The sequence below is a fragment of the Saimiri boliviensis genome, chromosome 10 (assembly GCF_048565385.1).
Source record: "Saimiri boliviensis isolate mSaiBol1 chromosome 10, mSaiBol1.pri, whole genome shotgun sequence".
In the NCBI taxonomy this organism is placed as follows: domain Eukaryota; kingdom Metazoa; phylum Chordata; class Mammalia; order Primates; family Cebidae; genus Saimiri; species Saimiri boliviensis.
In genome coordinates, this window is record NC_133458.1 from 35,007,689 (window position 1) to 35,027,142 (window position 19,454).

The window sequence follows — 19,454 nt, forward strand, 5'->3', positions numbered from 1 at the left end:
GAGAGGGGGTCTCACTTTGTCACTCAGACTGGAGTGCAGTAGTGGGATCATGGCTCACTTAGGTGTTGACCTCCTGGGGTCAGGTGATCCTCCCACTTCAGCCTCTGAGTAGCTGGGACCACAGGCATATGCCACCATGTTCAGTTAATTTATCTTATTTTTTGTGGAGATAGGGTCTCACTATATTGCCCAGACTAGTCTCAAACTCCTGGGCTTAAGTGATCCTCCAGCCTCAGCCTCCCAAAGTGCTGGGTTGACAGATGTGAGCCACCATGTCTGGTGAATTGAGAGGACTTGATTGTAAGATGTAGGAGATCAGATATAAGGAGCAATCCAGGGATGATACTTGGGTTTCCTGTTTATACAATTACATTGAGAGTGTTTTAAACAACAAACTACCACTGAGAGACAATTTGAGAGGCTTTTGCATTTAAAAAATTGTATTAGGTTTAGTGCGTGGATTCTGTATCATTCATTTTGATTGCTTAGGGCTCTTGTTGATAGAATTTTTTTTTTATTTTCATCTTTGTTCTACATAGGTAATATTGTGAGTAAGCTAAACTCTCAGAAGTGACATGTCATTTAATGAGTTGACTGATTACTCTGACAAATCAAATTTAAGAAATGTGCTTGTCTTTAAAAATATTGAATAAAGAAAAGAATGCAGATTATAAGCTGTAAACGTGAATGTGGATATCCACATTTTTTAAAAAGCTTTTTAGTCTTTTAAGAAGTAATTTACCTGACCTTATTTTTATTATTAATAACTTTTGAATTATAAAATGAATAGTTTCATTCTAGGTCTTTTAGAAAATATGGGGACTTTAAAAGAGAAAATAAGAGGCACCTATAATGCCATCACCCAGAGAAAATTATTATTAATATTTTCTTGATTTCCATCAATTACCTTTTTTTTTTTTTTTTTTTTTTTTGACAGAGTCTCACTCTATCACCCAGTCTGGAATGCAGTGGCATGATCTTGGCTCACTGCAACCTCTGCCTCCTGAGTTCAAGTGATTCCCATGCCTCAGCCTCCAAGTAGCTGGAATTGCACATGTGCACTGCCACATACAGCTAATTTTTGTATTTTTAGTAAAGTAGAGTTTCACTGTGTTGGGCAGGCTGGTCTGGAACTCCTGACCTCAAGTGATTTGCTGGTCTCAGCCTCTCGAAGTGCTGGGATTACAGGTGTGAGCCACCATGCCTGGCCCCTCAATTACTTTTATTAGTAATAAGTCAATCCCTCATTTAATTTCCATAATAATGTTAAAAGGCAGGAGCAGCTATGATGTCAATTTCACAGAAGAGAAATGGAAGCATAGGTAAGTTAAACAATGTATACATTGTGATGTCTTGCAACAAATAACCAAATGGCGGAGCCAAGAAGCAAACCTAGTCCATTTGACTCAGACTCCACTTGCAGTTAATATTTAATTAGTTTTCATGTATTTAAAAATTGCAAAAATAATCCTGGTTATACCATTTAACGTGTTTCTTTTTAAAACCATTAATATAATTAACCTTTTTTGTGTAAATATATCATTCAAAAACATGATTTTTGTAAGACCTATAATATCCACCATAATGTATTTAAATAAGCATTGCCTTTTGTTTCAATATATTTTAAATAATTTTTTGCACTTTTTAAACTTTTAGATTAAATGGCTATACATTTAAATATTCGGTATCGAGTGTAAATTATTTAAAATTCTTAATAAAAACAAGCAAGCAGCTTCCCAGAAAGTCTACCAATTTTGACTTTCTCCAGACATGTAAGAAAATATTTTACTGCACGCTCTTTTTTTATAGTTATTTACTTTGCCAATTTTAAAGCTGAAAAATTTTACCATTTTAATCAAAAGATTCTCCAGTATGTTAATACAATTTTCCCTTTTCCTTCCTTCATTCAATAACTCATCCACATTTATTGATTACCTATTATGTGGCACTTTGGGTTATCAGGAAGTGGCAAATGAAAGATAAGTCTTATACTCATTTAGCTTAGTCTAGTATATTAATCAAGTAATCAAAATATCACTTTAAAAATTATAATATTTGATTTTAAAATTCATCAAATTATACGCTAAATAAAAACATGAATTATTAAGAAAATAAAATAGTAAACAGTGGATCTCCTGATTTACCTCAAGTGGAAATTTTTGTCCTTCTAAACTATGCTCTGATCCATCAGATGACATATTGCATTTTCCCCAGTGAAAAGTGATCTTGCTTGCTTTAAACACCATTTCTGAAACTCCTCCGCTGACACGGTAGTCATTAGTGAGATTAATTTCCACTAAGGAAAGAAACACAATTACATCTAAACTTCTGAAAATCAAAATTTTAAATTTCAACTAAATTTCCATCTACTTAAGTTACATTAAGAAAATCGTTTATTTGATAAATTTACAAACTATGAAGTCGCCATTTTAGAAGCCAAACTTTGTAGGTCAGCACAATATACTTAATATATCGTATTGCCACAAATGCAAACTAAGCTAAAGATCCTGACGGTGTATGACTCCAAGATCAGAAGACAGCCAGTCCACCTGCTGTTTGGTATCCTAAGATAGCTGTTCCTTGAAAGCTCTGCTTCCCTAGGATATGTCAGATGGTAATAAGAAGACAGAGCAAAGGGGAAAGGAACAGAAAGGTTTAAAAAAAAAAAAAAAAAGCCTTCTCAGAGTGATCCCTCCTTCCTACTTTCAGCCCATTTCTACTCCTTATTAGGCTGCTGCTTATCCCTCCATATATCATTCAGGCTTCATCATCAAGCTCCAGAACCTGGGTTCCTGTCTGTGGCAGGAAAGGCAGGAAACTCATTCTTACGGAGGAGTTTTAGCCATCTCATGTTTGAACCCTGGGTGGCAACCATCAGAAGCTTAAACTCCCCTGTATGAGTCCCACAGCAGATATTATCTGACTATATTTTAGCAGTCTTGTGGAGAGTGCTTTTGAGAGTCCAGTGCAAAATTTTGATGTCTTTCAGTACAATTTAAATAGTCTCTGTTCCATTAGGGAGAAATCACTGTTGGCATCAGGGACTGAATACAACATATTAGCCAGCTAGGGGTATAACTCCCTTTAATAATAATAATAACAAGGACAATAACAATGACAACAAACATTTACTTATCACTTAGGATGTTCCACGGACTATACTAATTACTTTACATGTATTATCTGCTTGATCCTTGCACAACCTTGGGAAGTAGATACTATATAATCCTTATTTTACAGATAAGGAAATTAAGTCACAGAAAGGCTAAGTTGCTCAAAGGTTCCCCACTGCCATTTCAAGAGCCAGTGGTAAACCCAAGTACAGTAGCTCTATTAGCTCAATGATCTAATAACCACTCTCCTCTATGAAAAATAAAGCAGAGGTTCCATGCCCTACTACTTTGTAACACCCTTCAAAACTGAAAATAAAAACTGTCAAGATTTGGGACAATATACTTTTAGGTAATTATTACATGTAACATAATAATTTTAAAAATTATGCATTCAGATATAGTGTTTATGACATATCAGGCTCTGATATAGAAAAATCTCTACTTTCATAAGTTTTTGTCTGTTTGTTTTGTTTTGTTTTGTTTTAAGACAAAGTTTTGCTCTTGTCGCCCAGCCTGGAGTGCAGTGGCCCGATCTTGGCTCACTCAACCTCTGCTTCTTGGATACAGCAATTCTCCTGCCTCAGCCTCTCTAGTAGCTGAGATTACAGGCATGCACCACCATGACTGGCTAATTTTTTTTATTTTTAGCAGAGACAAGCTTTCGCCATGTTGACCAGGCTGTTCTTGAACTCCTGACCTCAGGTGATCCACTTGTCTGGGCCTCCCAAAATGCTGGGATTATAGGCGCGAGTCATTGAGTCTGGCATGAGTGTTTTTTTGTTTGTTTGTTTGTTTAGTATAGGGGCTCACTCCATTGCCCAGGCTGGAGTGCAACGTCATGATGTTGGCTCACTGCAGCCTCTGCCTCTTGAGTTTAAGTGATTCTCCTGTCTCAGCATTTTGAGTATCTGGAAGTACAAGAGTGTGCCACCACACCCAGCTAGTTTTTGTATTTTTACTTGAGATGGGTTTTTGCCATGTTGGTCAGGCTGATCTGGAACTCCTGACCTCAAATCATCCGCAGGCTTCAGCCTCCCAAAGTGCTGGGATTACAGACATGAGCCACAGTGCCCAGCTACTACTCTTTTGAGTTTTGAAATTAAATTATTACATTCAAATAATTACATTGCCTAAATATAGAAAATAGAAAAAAATTCACTAATGATAAAACTACCCCATAGAGCTACGATTATAATTTTGAATATTTTTCTAATCTTTGTTTTATGTATATATTTGCCTTTACATAATTTCCAAATATACTATTTAAAAAAAAACCTTGAATATAAAAAGAGAAAATATGTCACTTTTTGGAAATTATTTGTCCACATACAGCTTGTTAGAATTTGTTATTTACATTTTAATGTATTATATTTTGCATATTTTTTAAAAAAAATAGTCTCAATAAAAAGGCACTAAGAGTATTTCCTAAGGATAGAATACAACTTTAAGCCTTCCATATAGGAGAGCTAGAAATTTATTTTCTTAAATTTCAATTATTGTCCATTGCTTTTCTCATATCCAAATACTGAATATAACATGAGGGTAGGCAGAAAAGATCAAACTATAATGTTCAAGAAAAAGAAACCCTGGTTGACTAAGGAACTGACTAAATTATATTGGCTGTAAATCACATTGTCACATTCTTTAGAGGCAGCATCATCATTGGTACACTGTAGGAAAACATGACATGATGACATTGGTCATTTTAGTTTTTTGTACAAATTGTCAAAATATTGTCTACATTTCCCATTTTCTCTGCTCCACTTGTTTTCTTCTACATATAACTTACACCTAGTTCATAGTACATTATTCAGAGGAAAATGAGATGAAACTAGTCTAAACATACTCCAGCTCTGAAAAATACATTAAAGGCAAAGAGAATGCAAATCGTTTACCTGTTTTCCCAGTGTTATGAATGAATGTGTTTTCCAAAGAGGTTTTATCCCAACCCTGAAATTTAAGTTTCTTGAGATTCACATTGACTTGTGTAAGATCTTCATCAATATTGATAGGAGATTGCTTCGGGCTATTACATGTTGGATATTTCTTTCCCCAATTTTTTTGATTCAGTGCACCTAGGGAAAAGAAAGAGTAAGACATTTAGTTTGTTAAATTGCCATGCAAAAGTTAAACTTTATATTATAGTTAATACAGTACATAAAAATAAATACAATAGTAAAATAAAAATGCTTGACATCTTTGAACTAATGCATCAAATAATTATGCCTAGATTTAGATTCTGGATTTCAATGTAAAACACTACAAAAGGTCTACAGAACAACCATGCTACTCTAAAATAACAAGTCTATAGAACAACAACCAGGGCTTGGTACAAGTTTGGTCTCCACTATTTTCTTTTTGTGATAAGGGAGTTAATGCGAACTAACTTTTATGCAAGCTCGATCTAATGGTCACCTCTCAGAACGTGACAAGTCTAGGGTTTAACAATGGCTTTGTTCAGCAGCCACAATTCTTTCAAATCAACAGAATGCCTACTTGTCCTGTAAGGTAGTTAGTCCTAGCCCAGGGTTCCAGATTGAAAGGAGTCCAGATACAGGAGCAAAGTTCTGACTTCCTCAACACTCTCCATAAAAGTAGCCGCCTTCAGACCTACTGTCACCCTCTGCCATTGAATAGTTTGGTTTAATTTCTATCTGTTCAGAATCTTATTTATAAAAACGTAATCATCAAGCTATCCTTGAAATATCTCCTTCCCATTTTTATCTGGTCATAAAGCCTAGCACATTTTATTGTTTAACAATAAGAAAAGCAAAACAGGGATTTCTATAAAGATGTTTGCTTACAATAAACTGAATTTTCACACATAGCACAGTATGAACCGTTCTCTAAACCAAAACTACCCTTTGTTGCCTTTATTTCATCTTTACCTGAAACCATGAACCACCTCCCGTAATCTTATTTTACTGCATCTTAACTTAGCACCCCAGCAGTGCTAAGCACAGGCATGTTCTAACTAAAGTTATTTGAAAATATTTGATACGTTGTGAGTCCAGGTCTCTGGTTAAACTCTAGCATTTCCACGGCCATCACAAGGAAAAAAGGAGTGGCAGTGTAGTTTGCAGCTTACATTCTTCTGAAAGCTTTTCCTTCTCAAAATGAGAATGGGTAAAGCCAACATTTTACATAATTGAGGTTTAGGGGATTATAAGTAAATTTATCTTTGGTACAATCCTACTCTACACTGTCTTCTTTTGAAAGAAGACAGTCAGTGAGAATTAACTTTTATGCAAGCTCTATCCAATGTCCACCTATCACAATGTGACGAAAGTAACATTGCACAATTTTTCCCAGAAAAGAAATAACAATTAGTCACACTATAAAGCTGCCTGTACAGTCATGGAAAAATCTGGTAATACATCTCATATTGAGGCATCTGCTAGAATCAATAGGTACTGAAAACCATCTTAAAGTCTAGGTCTATACCTAGAGAGTGTTTGAGTACATTGTATTTTAAATATGCACCATGGTGCATATTTCAGATTCTAGGAATAGTGTTAATGATTTGAGTAGTGATGTGTATTTCACTGTAAGGAACTCTGACATAGGGACAAGAAAACACTTTATTTTACTAACGTCAATGGAAGAGAATGAAAATGAATCTGCAGCACAAATCAATTAGGTCCTCTTCATTGTTCACATTTTTAATACATTACAATAAATTCTAAGCACACTTAGAAAGAGTTACATAGTTGTGATGCACAGAAACATAAGATTTAAATCTTCAATAACACTGAATATGATGTATAAACCTGCTATTTTCCATCGCATTTTGTGATTCTCTCTACTGAGAATCTAAAAAGCATCTTATCCCAAACTGAACTCTTTTCTGCTCTGAAGTAAACTCCTTTCACAGTCTTTGACATCCCCTGAAGTTAGAAGTCATCTTGATGTCTTTAACAAGCCCTTTAGTGTCTGCCTTCAAAATATTTCCCTAATCAGACCACTTCTTATCTCTACTATTACCACCCTTGCCCAAGTCATCCTCATCATTTGCCTCTACCTTGCTATCCTGCAAGCAACATTGGCATCACCTAGGAGATTGTTAGGAGATGCAGGCCACTACCATAGCCTTACGAAGTCTGAATCTACATTTTAACAAAATGCCAAGGATATTAATATGCACATTAAACTTGGGGAAACACTAGCTTAGACTCCACAGTGCCTTCTAACTGGTTTCCAGAATCCTCTCTTCCTCCTTCCACAATTCTGTAGTAGTTCCACTTATGTAGTAAATGGAATTGTGACTTGGCCCCAAAATTTCCACCAGATAGTGTACTCGTCCTGTATAATTCCCTCCCATTAGGCATGAGCAGGACTTATGAATATAAAGAGAGAGTCACTTCCTTGATTCAGTTAAATATGATGGCAAAGATGATGGTGGATCACTGCTGTGATTGATGACATTATGTTATAGAAAGCTCCATCTTAGCAAATTGGGGAAAGATTCAAAGTGTGAGAGATTTCCTTGCTAGTTTTGGAGATGTGATCTACCAGGTTGTGAGGAGGCACATGGCTAAGAACTGAGAGCTACCTCTAGGAGCTGAGAGCATAAACAGGCTGATAATCAGACACACACACACACACACACACACACACACACACACACACGGAAGGAAAAGAAAAACCCAGAGACTTCAGTCCTACAACCTTACAGCCTCCTGGAAGTGAATTCTGCCAACACCCTAAGTGAACTTGGAAAAGGACCCCAGCCTTCACATGAGACACCTTAATTTCAGATTTGTGAGACCCTGGATAGAAAAGCCAGCTAAGCAGGCCTTCCTCCTCAACTCCTGACCCACAGAAACTGTGAGATAATAAATATGTGGTGTTGTAAGGTGGTAAATTTGTAGTAATTTGTTATGCAGCAAAAGAAAACAAATTCAACTCAGTAACTAAAATAATTTTTAAAAATATTTGCCAAATCACATCATTCCTTGGCTCAGGTCTCTCCAATGCCTTTTCATCTCACCCAAAATAAAACATGAACTCCTTGTCATAGCCAACAGATTCTATATGAAATCCCCACTAATGTCCTCTCTGCTCCTGTTCTCTACTATTATGCTTTGATCACTCTGTTCCAGCCACACTGGCTTCCATTTTGTCCCTTGAGCCAGGTTGGTGCTGGCTGGAATACTCCCCACAGATGAATGTAAGGCTTAATGACTTGCTTTCTAACTTCAATCAAATCTCTCCTCAAAAGCATCTACTGGAGAAACTTTCTCTGAACACCCTGTAAAACAGTATACTTCCTCCCTTGGTCACTCTCCATGCCCTTTCTCTACTTCATTTTTCTTCTCCTAACATATTAATTATGCTTATTCATTGTTTCCACATCCCAGTACCTCGGGAAAAAAAAAAGCCTGGTACATAGTAGGTGTTTGATACGGTTTGGCTGTGTCCCCACCCAAATCTCATGTTGAAGTTAGTTCCCATAATCCCCACATATCATGGGAGGAACCAGGTGGAGGTAACTGAATCATAGGGGTGGTTTCCCCCATCCTGTTCTCATGACAGTGAGTTAGTTCTCATGAGATCTCATTGTTTCATAAGAGGCTTCCTCCTTTGCTTGGTCCTCATTCTTCTCTCTCCTGCTCTCTTGTGAATAAGGATGTGTTTGCTTGCCCTTTTGCCATAATTGTAAGTTTCCTGAGGCCTTCCCCGTTTTGCAGAATTGTGTGTCAATTAAACCTCTTTCCTTTATAAGTGACTTAGTCTCAGATATGTCCTTAGAGCAGCATGAGAATAAACTTATACAGTGTTCAATAAACATCTGTTGAATAACTGAATCAAACCAACAAGAAGTAGTGGCCTTTTGTTTTATGAATTTGAGCTCATAGAGATCAAAAATAACATGGCATTAAAATGAAAAAATAATTGATGTATAAAAGAAGCATTTCTTTACTCAACTCTCAGTATCATTTGATTGTTTCATGATAATTTAGTTTGTAGTCCCTATAAAACGTCTGTGGCTGGGTATCAGAGACCTGAAGTCTGAACTATATGAGGTTAGGATAACATATAGCACAATGATACTGGGTATGTTTAAAGTGCATTGAATGATGACACTGAGTGGGGACCAAATTTAAATCACTTACTACATCATAATGAGGCAGGATAGCCAGTCAAGAAAGTGCATGCGCATTTTGATTTTGCCTGTCCTCAAACTGATCCTATGCTCATTATAATAGTAAAAAACACACCTCTGAGTCGAGTCTTAAGATGCTAACGAGACATGCAACATGTGAACAAGCACGTACAGTCACTGCACATGTGCACCCAAAAGACCACCTAGACCATCCTTACTAGTAACACCTCTTCCCACCTCTTTATGAACAATCTTCTAAGATGTTTATTCATTGTTTCCACATGCCAGCACTGAGGGAAAAAAAAAGAATGGCACATAGTAGGTGTTTGATATGGTCTGGCTGTATCCCCACCTAAAACTCTCCAAAAGGGTGTCTCCCTAGTACCAGTTTTTGCTGTCTCACCCTTATGAGCAGCCTGTCCTGAATTCTTTCTCTCTCAGGGTGTAACTCTCTATTCTACACTTAACTTTCAAAATATCTTTATCTATTGTAATAAATTATTCTATGCTACAGCTCCTTTGCTGTGTGTCTCTTGTTTAAATTATTTTAAACCAAGAAGAAATAACTGAGATATCACATCTGCCATCAACAACAGTACTTAGTATATCGCAGGCTCAAGAGAGTTTCTTTCCATGATTAAAAAGCAAATTTATAAAAGAGACCAAAATAAAATAAAGTAAATGATTTCTTTTTTTTTAGTGGAAAGACCAACAAACAGAAAAAAAACAGAAGTTGAAAAAATAAGAACTTAAAATTCTTCATGCAAAGTGCTCTGAAAGGGAGACTGTTTCAGATCATGAGTAGAAAACCAAAGGAAATATACTAATGAAGTGCTAAACAGAACACAGCAATAAAACATAGACAAAAGAAGCACCAAATACATTTTATCTGTCTTTAATAATGAAAAATTATAGACTAATCTCATTCTAAAGCATTTATTGTTATTGTTATTTGAGACAAAGTCCTGCTCTGTTGCCCAGGCTGGAGTGCGCTGGTGCGGTCTCAGCTCACTGCAACCTCCACCTCCTGGGTTCAAGGGATTCTCCTGCCTCACCGTCTCCAGTAGCGTGGACTACAGGTGAGTGCCACCACACCTGGCTAATTTTTATATTTTCAGTAGAGACAGGGTTTCACCATATTGGCCAGGCTGGTCTCAAACTCCTGACTTCATGATCCTCCCACCTCGACCTCCCAAAGTGCTGGGATTACAGGTGTGAACCACCACACCTGATCCTAAAACATTATTTTTTGAATTCCCAAATTAAAATGTTTAATCTGGCAACTAGAGACATCAGTCCATATAGAGGTTAAAAGCTAGGATGATGCATCTGAGAAAGCAGGTGCACAGAATTCATTATATTATATCTACCTGAGTGTTATTAGGAACTATTGTGAAGGAAGAAATGGGGACACTGGCAGTAGTGGCAGCAGATTATCAAACTGATTAACTGGCAAGGAGGACAGCAGAATACTAAATGGGAGCTCCAGAGAATTAACACAAGGTATTCATTTACATGTGCATCCATTCTTTCATACACTCACTGACCTACCTGACTTAGTACCACTCCTATAAATTTCCTGTGCTTACCTCCACTGAAGCACTTAACAGATTGTATTTTGTCTGTTAACTTGCCTATTTCACCTATATGCCATTGCCAAATTCTGAGTCTGGCATATGCTAGAAGCAAATTAAATACTTGTGAAATAGTCTGTGTGCATCAAATGAATGTATTCAATATTTGCATTCGTATGCATCCTCTATTCCAAGCGAATGGAAAGCAATTCTAGGCTCCGCAGGGGATATGCATGAATTCAAGATTGTTAGCTTACCTGTGTGTTTATTATTACATTCCAGAAGGGTGGGGTCTGTTAAACAATTAGACAAATGCTTAAAAGGAATAGATGTAATGAAGGAAAGTAAACATGGATAACAAAAGCACACTAATGCAGACCTTTAAGGACGGACAGAATTATGACAGGCAGAGGAGGAACCAAGGGCATATCCTGCTGAGTGATAAGCCTGAGCAAACTCATGGTGGTAGAAAAGTTCAGGCAATACTGAGAGCAGTGAGAAGTCCAGTTTAGTCCAATGAGCAGAGTGAATGCCAGGATATACTACAGAGGGAGATGGAAAGGCAAATGATGATCAATGTGCCTGGGGAGGCCAATGAGAGGCAGGGAGGCTTTGGACGGGGAAGGAGCTCATATACGTCTCATCAGAGAAACTAAGCAGGTAGAAATGCAGGATAGGCAGGAAAGGAGAGGCTGCATAATGATCATTTTCAGAGACATCTCCTATTTGTCTTAATTTGATTTTTATAGCATCACTGTACTTATTTAAACTATAATATGTCTGTTTCTTATTTATGTTTCTTTAATGTAAGAAAATGTTGCAGTACCTTTCTTAGAGCCTGGCAGTTAAGAATTAAGTCAACATTTGCTGAATGAAAAATTATGCTTCAGTGAGATAACTATGGTTAGCACACTTCAATGTTTATGTGCTACACATATTTGAGCAGTTAGCGTTCTAGATAGAAACATATCTTAAAAAACATTTTGTGCAAGGAAACATTACTCCACCAGACATTAACACAAGAAAAACTTAACTTAGAAAAACTGAAGTCTAACAGAGGAAATTCGTCAGAAAAAAATACCAATGCAAGTTTTTGAATATTTGAAGGAAAAGGTGAGTAAATTATGCAGATGAAATAAAAGTCAAAGAAAAAAATTAATTTTCCCCCTCTTCTCTCATTTTTGCATTGTTCCTATTGAGTCTTATCATCAAATATCAGATTAATGGACCAAAAAATTATAAATTTTTATAAGGTAGTAGAGAGCCACTGAAAGTTAATAGATATGTAATAAAAATCCCAATATTGATTTCTTTTAAAGGTTCTTATAAATTGCTATTATTAAGATTTTAATAACAGTATATATAGAACTGATTCTTCAAAGATCAAGATTGTTGTTAAGAAAAAAGTATATCCTACTTTTATTCTTAATGAATTTCTTGTGTAGTCCAGGTTTTGATGTAAGAAAATGTTTGTGTCTGGGCCGGGTGCAGTGGCTTACACCCGTAATCCCAGCACTTTGGAAGGCTAAGACAGGCAGATCACTTGAGGTCAGGAGTTTGAGACCAACCTGGCCAACATGGTGAAACCCCATCTCTACTTAAAATACAAAAAAATTAGCTGGGCATGTTGGCACAGGCCTGTAATACAGCTACTTGGGAGGCTGAGGCAGAAGAATTGCTGGAGCCCAGGAGGTGAAGGTTGCAGTGAGCCAAGATCACGCCACTGCATCCTAGCTTGGGTGACAAACCAAGATACCGTCTCAAAAAAAAGTTTGTGTCTCTACATATTACATATTAAAATATTATGAAAAGGTAAAATAATTGTAATGCTGAAGTGCAGACTGCAGTAATCTTCATAGCATCTAGCACCAATTGCCTTGAACAGACTCTACTCAGTACTCCATACGCTATACGTCACAGCTTTATAAGTTACCTAGGGCCTGCTTTCTATATGCTAACAAATATACCAAAACACCAAAATTTAAAAGTCGTTTAAATAGTATAAAGCTATCAGTGCTGAGTGACTAGGATTCAAATTTCAGTTTGATGAAATACAGAAATGAAGTAATTCAGTATTTTTTCAATAAAAAGTAGCATAAAATTTAGAATTCCAGCAAAATGGAAAGATGATATACTTAAGAAGACACTTTTCAGATGCACGAGTTAGCTGTTTGAAAAAAGGGGCTTCCACAAAGATAAGAAACTAAAAACTAAAGTTACTGAATGACAATCACTAAGTGATTATGTGTCATAATAATAAATGCCATCACATGAATCGACTCAAAGCAAAGGAAGAGGGCTGTCTGTGACAACTTCCCATAATGAAAATAAGAATGAGGGTGTTGTTTCCATGTACAAATCAGTGTGCCTCTTTGTGTTTTTGGCCAGACAGAAGTTTCTGCAGCTAGAAAGAGCAAAGCACCTACCCAAGGTTGATTATAGCTGTTATTAAAGCTGCAAAAAAGGCAGATCAAATGCAAACAATTTCAGAAAGAGAACCTGTTTAGTCAAACTACATTTTCCTTTGTTTTCTCTACTAATGGGACAGTCACATCAGGGCAGCAAAAACTCTTCACAAGTCTGGCTGATATATGCAATTGACAGGGGGTTACATGTCAGAGAAGGTAGTTTTCAATTTATTTAGGAAAATTCTAGAACAAATTTAGCATTTTGATATTTTTAGCATTATGATATTTAAGAAAATCATTTAAGTCCAGCACCAATAGGCAAGAAATAGACCAGAAACCTTTTGTAAAGTTCTTGTTTGAAGTTTTACCTTTGCCAAGTTTAAAAATATATATATATATAAAACAAACAAAAACACTACAAAACATAACAACAAAATTACTGCTCTATAATGTAATTAACTGAAGAGTTTTTTGTTTGTTTGTTTTGTTTTGTTTTTGCAGACCACAGGGGGGAAAAATAAAAAACACAAGATGAAAAAAAGATCAAGGGACATTAACACAGTAGAATACTATTACATTGAGGATAAGTGATTAAGACTTTATAATCTGTGTTAAGCATAAATTAAATCCATAAACAGAACAAATATAATATTCATAACAGCTCATAATTAGCTTATTGCTTTAATAAGAAAATGAAACAAATCTTACAGAGAAAGAAATTTTTAGTTAAAGCAAGAAATTATGGAAGTACAAATAAATACAAGAGAATTGAAGACAGTAAATAAGATGTCAGCCAGACGCAGTGGTTCATGCCTGTAATCCCAGCACTGTGGGAGACTGAGGCCAGCGGATCACTTGGAGTCAGGAGCCTGGTCAACATGGCAAAACCCCATCTGTACTAAAAATACAAATATTAGCTGGCATAGTGGTGCTTGTCTGTAATCTCAGCTACTTGGGAGGCTGAAGCAGGAGAATCATTTGAACCTGGGAGGCGGAGGTTGCAGTGAACAGAGGTGCCACTGCACTCCAGCCTGGGTATCAGAGTGAGACTCTGTCTCAAAAACACCACCACCACCACCACCAAGAGATGTCATTTTGAAGGTTAGGGACGTTTGAGAGGGTTCTTATTTGGGAGTGAGGAAGGGAGAAAGGCAAAGGATGACTTCTAAAATCCTGATACACCTGAGTGTATCACGGTACCAGTCATGTTGGTAGAGAGTATGAATAGAAAGACTTTGAATTTGGTTTTGAACCTACAGACTTGGAAATTTCCATGAAAGTTCATTAAACAAACAAACAAACCAAAAATATGGGCCTGGGAGGTGCTAGTCCGGGGAGCATCAGCATACAGATAGCATACATTTAGAACCACAGATAGGATGAAATACTTCAATCAAAGTTGACAAGCAAGAAGAGGTTCAACAATAAGACAGTGGAGAGCATTAACACTGAGGCAGCATAACGGGGAGTGGTGGTGGCAAATGGACTTGAGAATGAGGGGCCTGAAAACAAACTGCAAACCTAGGAGAAAATGGTATCATGAAAGTAAGTCATAGAAACATGGTTTCAACAATGAGTAATTATCCTAAAATGGGTGTCATACACAGCAGAGAGATTGCCCAAGGGTCATGACTGAAGAGTGAGTATTGGATTTGGTGATTTCCCAAATCCAAATCCCACGTTCATAGACTAAACCCATTTCAGTGAAATGACGGACTTGCAATTCAGACTACAGAGTGAGTGACAGGGAGCCGGCAGAATAAAAGTACTTTTTAAAAAAGTTTGCGTGAACGAAAGAAGAATGATAAGGTGGCACCCAGAGACAGACGAAAGATGAGAAATGGATTTTTTTTAAGACAGAGGGAAACATAAGTATGTGTACATATTGAGAGGAAAGAGTTATTAAAAGATGGAGTTTGAAGTTATGGAAAGTTGATGATCAAATCTACTGAAAGAGAAAATACAAAATACAAAGAATCAATAGAATGTTATTAGCCTGAGGGAGGAAAGAAGCACGAGAGAGTCATGGACTATGGATTCATACGGATTTAGCTATATTTAGAAAAGGGGAGTGAGAAGTATGACATTCATGCCCCAGTATTTCTATTTTATAGCTGCATCCCATCACATGGGAGAAGTTCGGCAGTGGAACTAACATGAGCTCAATCTCAGCACCAACACTTTCCTGAGCCTCAGTTACCTTATCTGTAAAAGAAAGAATAATCTCCACCTCTCGGACTGTGCAAATTAAATCGGATAGTATACGTAAATGGGCAGGCAGACAGTACACATCTTTTATTTATTTATTTTTTTTAAAGACGGGGTTTCACCATGTTGGTCAGGCTGGTCTTGAACTCCCAACCTCAGGTGATCCGCCTGCCTTGGCCTCCAAAGTGCTTGGATCACAGGCATGAGCCACCACACCCGGCCCAACAGTACACATCTTTTCAAATCCTTTCCCTATTTTCTCAGAAAACCTGGAATCAGTATCATTCACTGCGAGGGAGGAGCAGGTGGGAGAACAGTCTTGAGGAAACACTGAAGAATAAAATCGGGGACGTTCAGGCTGAGGGAAAGCACTGAGGGCTCTCCGGATGTGGGAGATCGCAAACCTATAGAGGCACTATTTCAAAGTGTGTATTGGAAGAGAAGAGGCGAGATCGAGCCCTGGACAGACCAAAGCTCGTGCACACTGCGTCTTGTGCTCAGCCATGTCCTGCACCCAGCGCCTACATCCCACCGCCATCACCACCGCCATGCTCAAGAGAAGGGCTAAAGGGGATGCTAAAGGAGGTAAAGCCGAAGTAAAGGATGAACCACAGAGAAGATCCACGAGATTGTCTGCTAAACCTGCTCCTCCAAAGCCAAAGCCCAAGTCTAAAAAGGCCCTGCAAAGGAAGGAGAGAAGGTGCCCAAAGGGAAAAAGGGAAAAGCTGGTGCTGTCAAGGAGGGGAATAACCCTGCAGAAAACCGAGATGCCAAACAGATCAGGCACGGAGAGCTGAAGGTGCCGGAGATGCCAAGCGAAGTGTGTGGATTTTTGATAACTGTGTACTGGTGACTGTACAGTTTGAAATATTATTTTTTATCGAATGTTATAAAAATGCAGAATTTCGTTTTACTTTTATTTTTAAAGCTATATTGTTAAGATACAGAACATTGCATTGCTGTTTTTTGAGAAGGGGCATATATCACTGACAGAAAGTCTCTGAATCTGGATTGATACCAGGAAAACACCTTTCCCTTCTAGTTTTGAGAGACTTCCTCTTGGTTCTCAGGAGGAAAGAGTTCCTGACTTTGACACACATGGCCATCTTGGCACAAAAGACTTGTGGTATGGAAAAACAAATTTGTTCTTATGTCCTCTGCTCCCTTTTCACCTTTTAGTATAGAATTAACTCCCTTAAACCCAGACATCTTTTGGGACCTGACCCCCAATAATTGGTTACCAGTGTGTCAGGCAACCTGGACTTTTCAGTCATGCCACTGAGACAGCGTGCCTCAAAATAGCAGTGGTTCTGTTTCTAGATTGTGAATCTTCAAATAAATTCTGCCATTTTCATTTCATTTCTGAAAGTCAGGATCAGTTGTAGAAAGTTGTTAAAAACATGCTAAATGTGAAATGTCAAGCCTCACTCAAAACTTTCCCTGTTCAGTGCATCAGATGAAGACTTCATTGAGTTTTATAGTGGATTTCTGATTTTTGGTAGTCCATTGAAGAAGGGAATTTGAAAGGTGTTGTACACTGTTAATAATTGTCTGCCCATGTCCTGCCTGAACTACCATTTGTGTTTATGGAACATGTCTTTAATAAAGCTGGATACAGTTTGGCTTCCAACAAATAAAAATTAAAAAAAAAAAGTATGTATTTTTGGTTTAACTTGTTAATTTTTAAGAAATGTTTGGCAGTCAGTAGTCATGACGGATAAGCAGAGGGCAGGTAGTTACAGTCCCAAGTGGAAATCAGTAGGATGAGTGTGGTGGAAGTATAAAAAGCTAGAGAACTGGAGGTTCTGAGAGAGGATGTTGAAGATCTCTCCCCACCACCCCTATCTCTAACCTGGCATGAGGAAAGAAAGATAATTTTTAAAAAGCTATCAGTCAGAACCACAAAGTCCTCACATCTTTCACTTTAAATTATAAGATGATAGAGTGATAGTGCTGAAGCCCAATACTGTAGTATTTCTGTTGCTATAACCTGGTATCAAATATTTAATTAAAATTGGAAAAACTGGCAGGGAACAATGGCTCATGCCTGGAATTCCAGCATTTTGGGAGGCCGAGATGGGCAGATCACAAGGTCAGAGGTTCAAGACCAGGCTGACCAATAAGGTGAAACCCCATCTCTACTAAAAATACATAAATTAGCTGGGCATGGTGTTGTGCAACCTGTAATCCCAGCTACTCAGGAGGCTGAGGCAGGAGAATAGCTTGAATCTGAGAGGCAGAGGTTGCAGTGAGCCGAGACAGTACCACTGCACTCCAGGCTGGGAAACAGAGAGAGACATTCCGTTTTTGTTTTTGTCTTTAAAAAGGGAAAAATCATAGATAAAATTTAACAAAGCCCTGGAACAGAGAGTTCTTGTTGCTCTATACCCCAACTGACAAGACACCACTTCCAGAAGAAAAAAAAAATGACTCAGTAATTAGGTGACACTGTGACTAATGTTATGCCCTTTATATTTGCCTGATTCTATCTAATTGCACCCACTGTGTTTTATTTACTACTCAGGATTTGGACTGAAGGCAATGCAGGTTGATTAACTACAGGACTTTTCTATAGTCCTTGCTGTTAACTAATGGCAGTTAATGAAAGGCTGGCAAACTGTTTATGGAATGATGAGAGCAACAGAGTGAGATTTCTTTCCTTGTTGCTGCAGTCTTGCTATTACCAATGAGATGGCAAATACAGAACAACAACAACAACAAAAAGTCTTGGTGGAAATTACTCCTTGGTTTGGGATATAAAAACCTCTTCCTGAACAATAGCTTTGAAAGTTGCCTTAGGGTCATGGTAAGTCCTCTCGTGGTCATTGATGTTTCCCCTTCTTCAATAACTGATGAGTTAAGTTCTGATAGCACAGAAGCAGCAGCGCAGTGGAAAACAACACAAGTCTCTGACAGTGACACACCATTAGGTCTGTACTCAAAGCTTATTGTCCACATACTTATTATAGATATAGGGCATGACGGCTGCTGTTTCCTACCTTTGATAAAAGGGTCAACGACACAGAGTTGAAGTCTGAGACACAGCTGCAACCTGGTATCCTTCCATTCATGGTAGGACCCCTGCTAACCACAGCATTGTTTCGTTGTTTTGGTTGAAGCCCATGCTGCCCGTAAGGCAGAAGCTTCTGGCTTAATTCCTATTTGAGTCACTGGTTCCTCTTTTCTGTGTACACTTATCACAGAACACTCTGCCATGAGAGCTCCTAGATGCACTGTTATTGGTCACATTCAAGGAACAAGAAAGAAGCTGTGGATCCATTATGACAGCCATAAATCTGCTGCCACTGCTAGGAATTCTATATTTTATTGTATCCACAGATGACATCAAAACTTAATGCTACTGATTGTAGCTTTTGTTTACTAATTTATCAAATAGTTATGATGTGCCTAGTGTGAGGCAGAATATATACCTGGCACAATAGATTCAGATGAGTAAAAAGTGCCATCATCAAAGAACTCATGTTCTAGTGAGGACCAAAGATATAAAAACTGTCAATTATAATACAGTCTCGTGACCTTAGTAGCAATATGCATAGGATATTCCAGGGACACCGAAGAGAGGTGCCTAACCCAGACAGGATATAAGGCAAATAAGGCTTTCTAGATAAAAAGGTACTTGAACTAAGTCTCAATTAACAGGTATCTAACTGAAGGCAGGGAAGAAATCCAGGGCTGAAGGCATCGAGGAAGACAGCAGATAGCATCCGTACAGAAGACAGAATGCATGGCCGTTTGGGGAGGACAGTAGGAGGTTCTATGTGCTCAGACATGGAACGCAAGGCAGTGCGTGGAGGGGCTGAAAAACACATGGAAAATTTTGGGTGCTCTGCACGCCAGAACAAAGGCTTTGAAATTTTTCCAGTAAGCTGTTGAAGTGTCACAGTCATATTTAAATTTTATGAAGGTAACTGTGGTTACACAGTTAAGGAAGACAAAACCGAAGGAAGATAGATCAGTTAGAAGGTTTTAGGAACAGGTAAGGTGAAGACGATTAAGGATCTAAACTAGGTCAGAGATCAGAAGA

General features: G+C 37.8%; 1 protein-coding gene across 6 annotated transcripts in view; it reads right to left on the minus strand.

Annotated features, from left to right (window-relative positions):
• Positions 1-19,454, minus strand: part of PTPRZ1 (protein tyrosine phosphatase receptor type Z1) — a 192,751-nt gene that overhangs the window by 87,262 nt on the left and 86,035 nt on the right. For all 6 annotated transcript variants that reach the window (XM_010343696.3, XM_010343691.3, XM_074379147.1 and 3 more), the window contains exons 3-4: positions 5,009-5,188; positions 2,145-2,296 (exon numbers count right to left, since the gene is read on the minus strand). In XM_010343696.3, the coding sequence (XP_010341998.1) occupies positions 2,145-2,296; positions 5,009-5,188 (332 nt within the window). The remainder of the gene's footprint in view (positions 1-2,144; positions 2,297-5,008; positions 5,189-19,454) is intronic.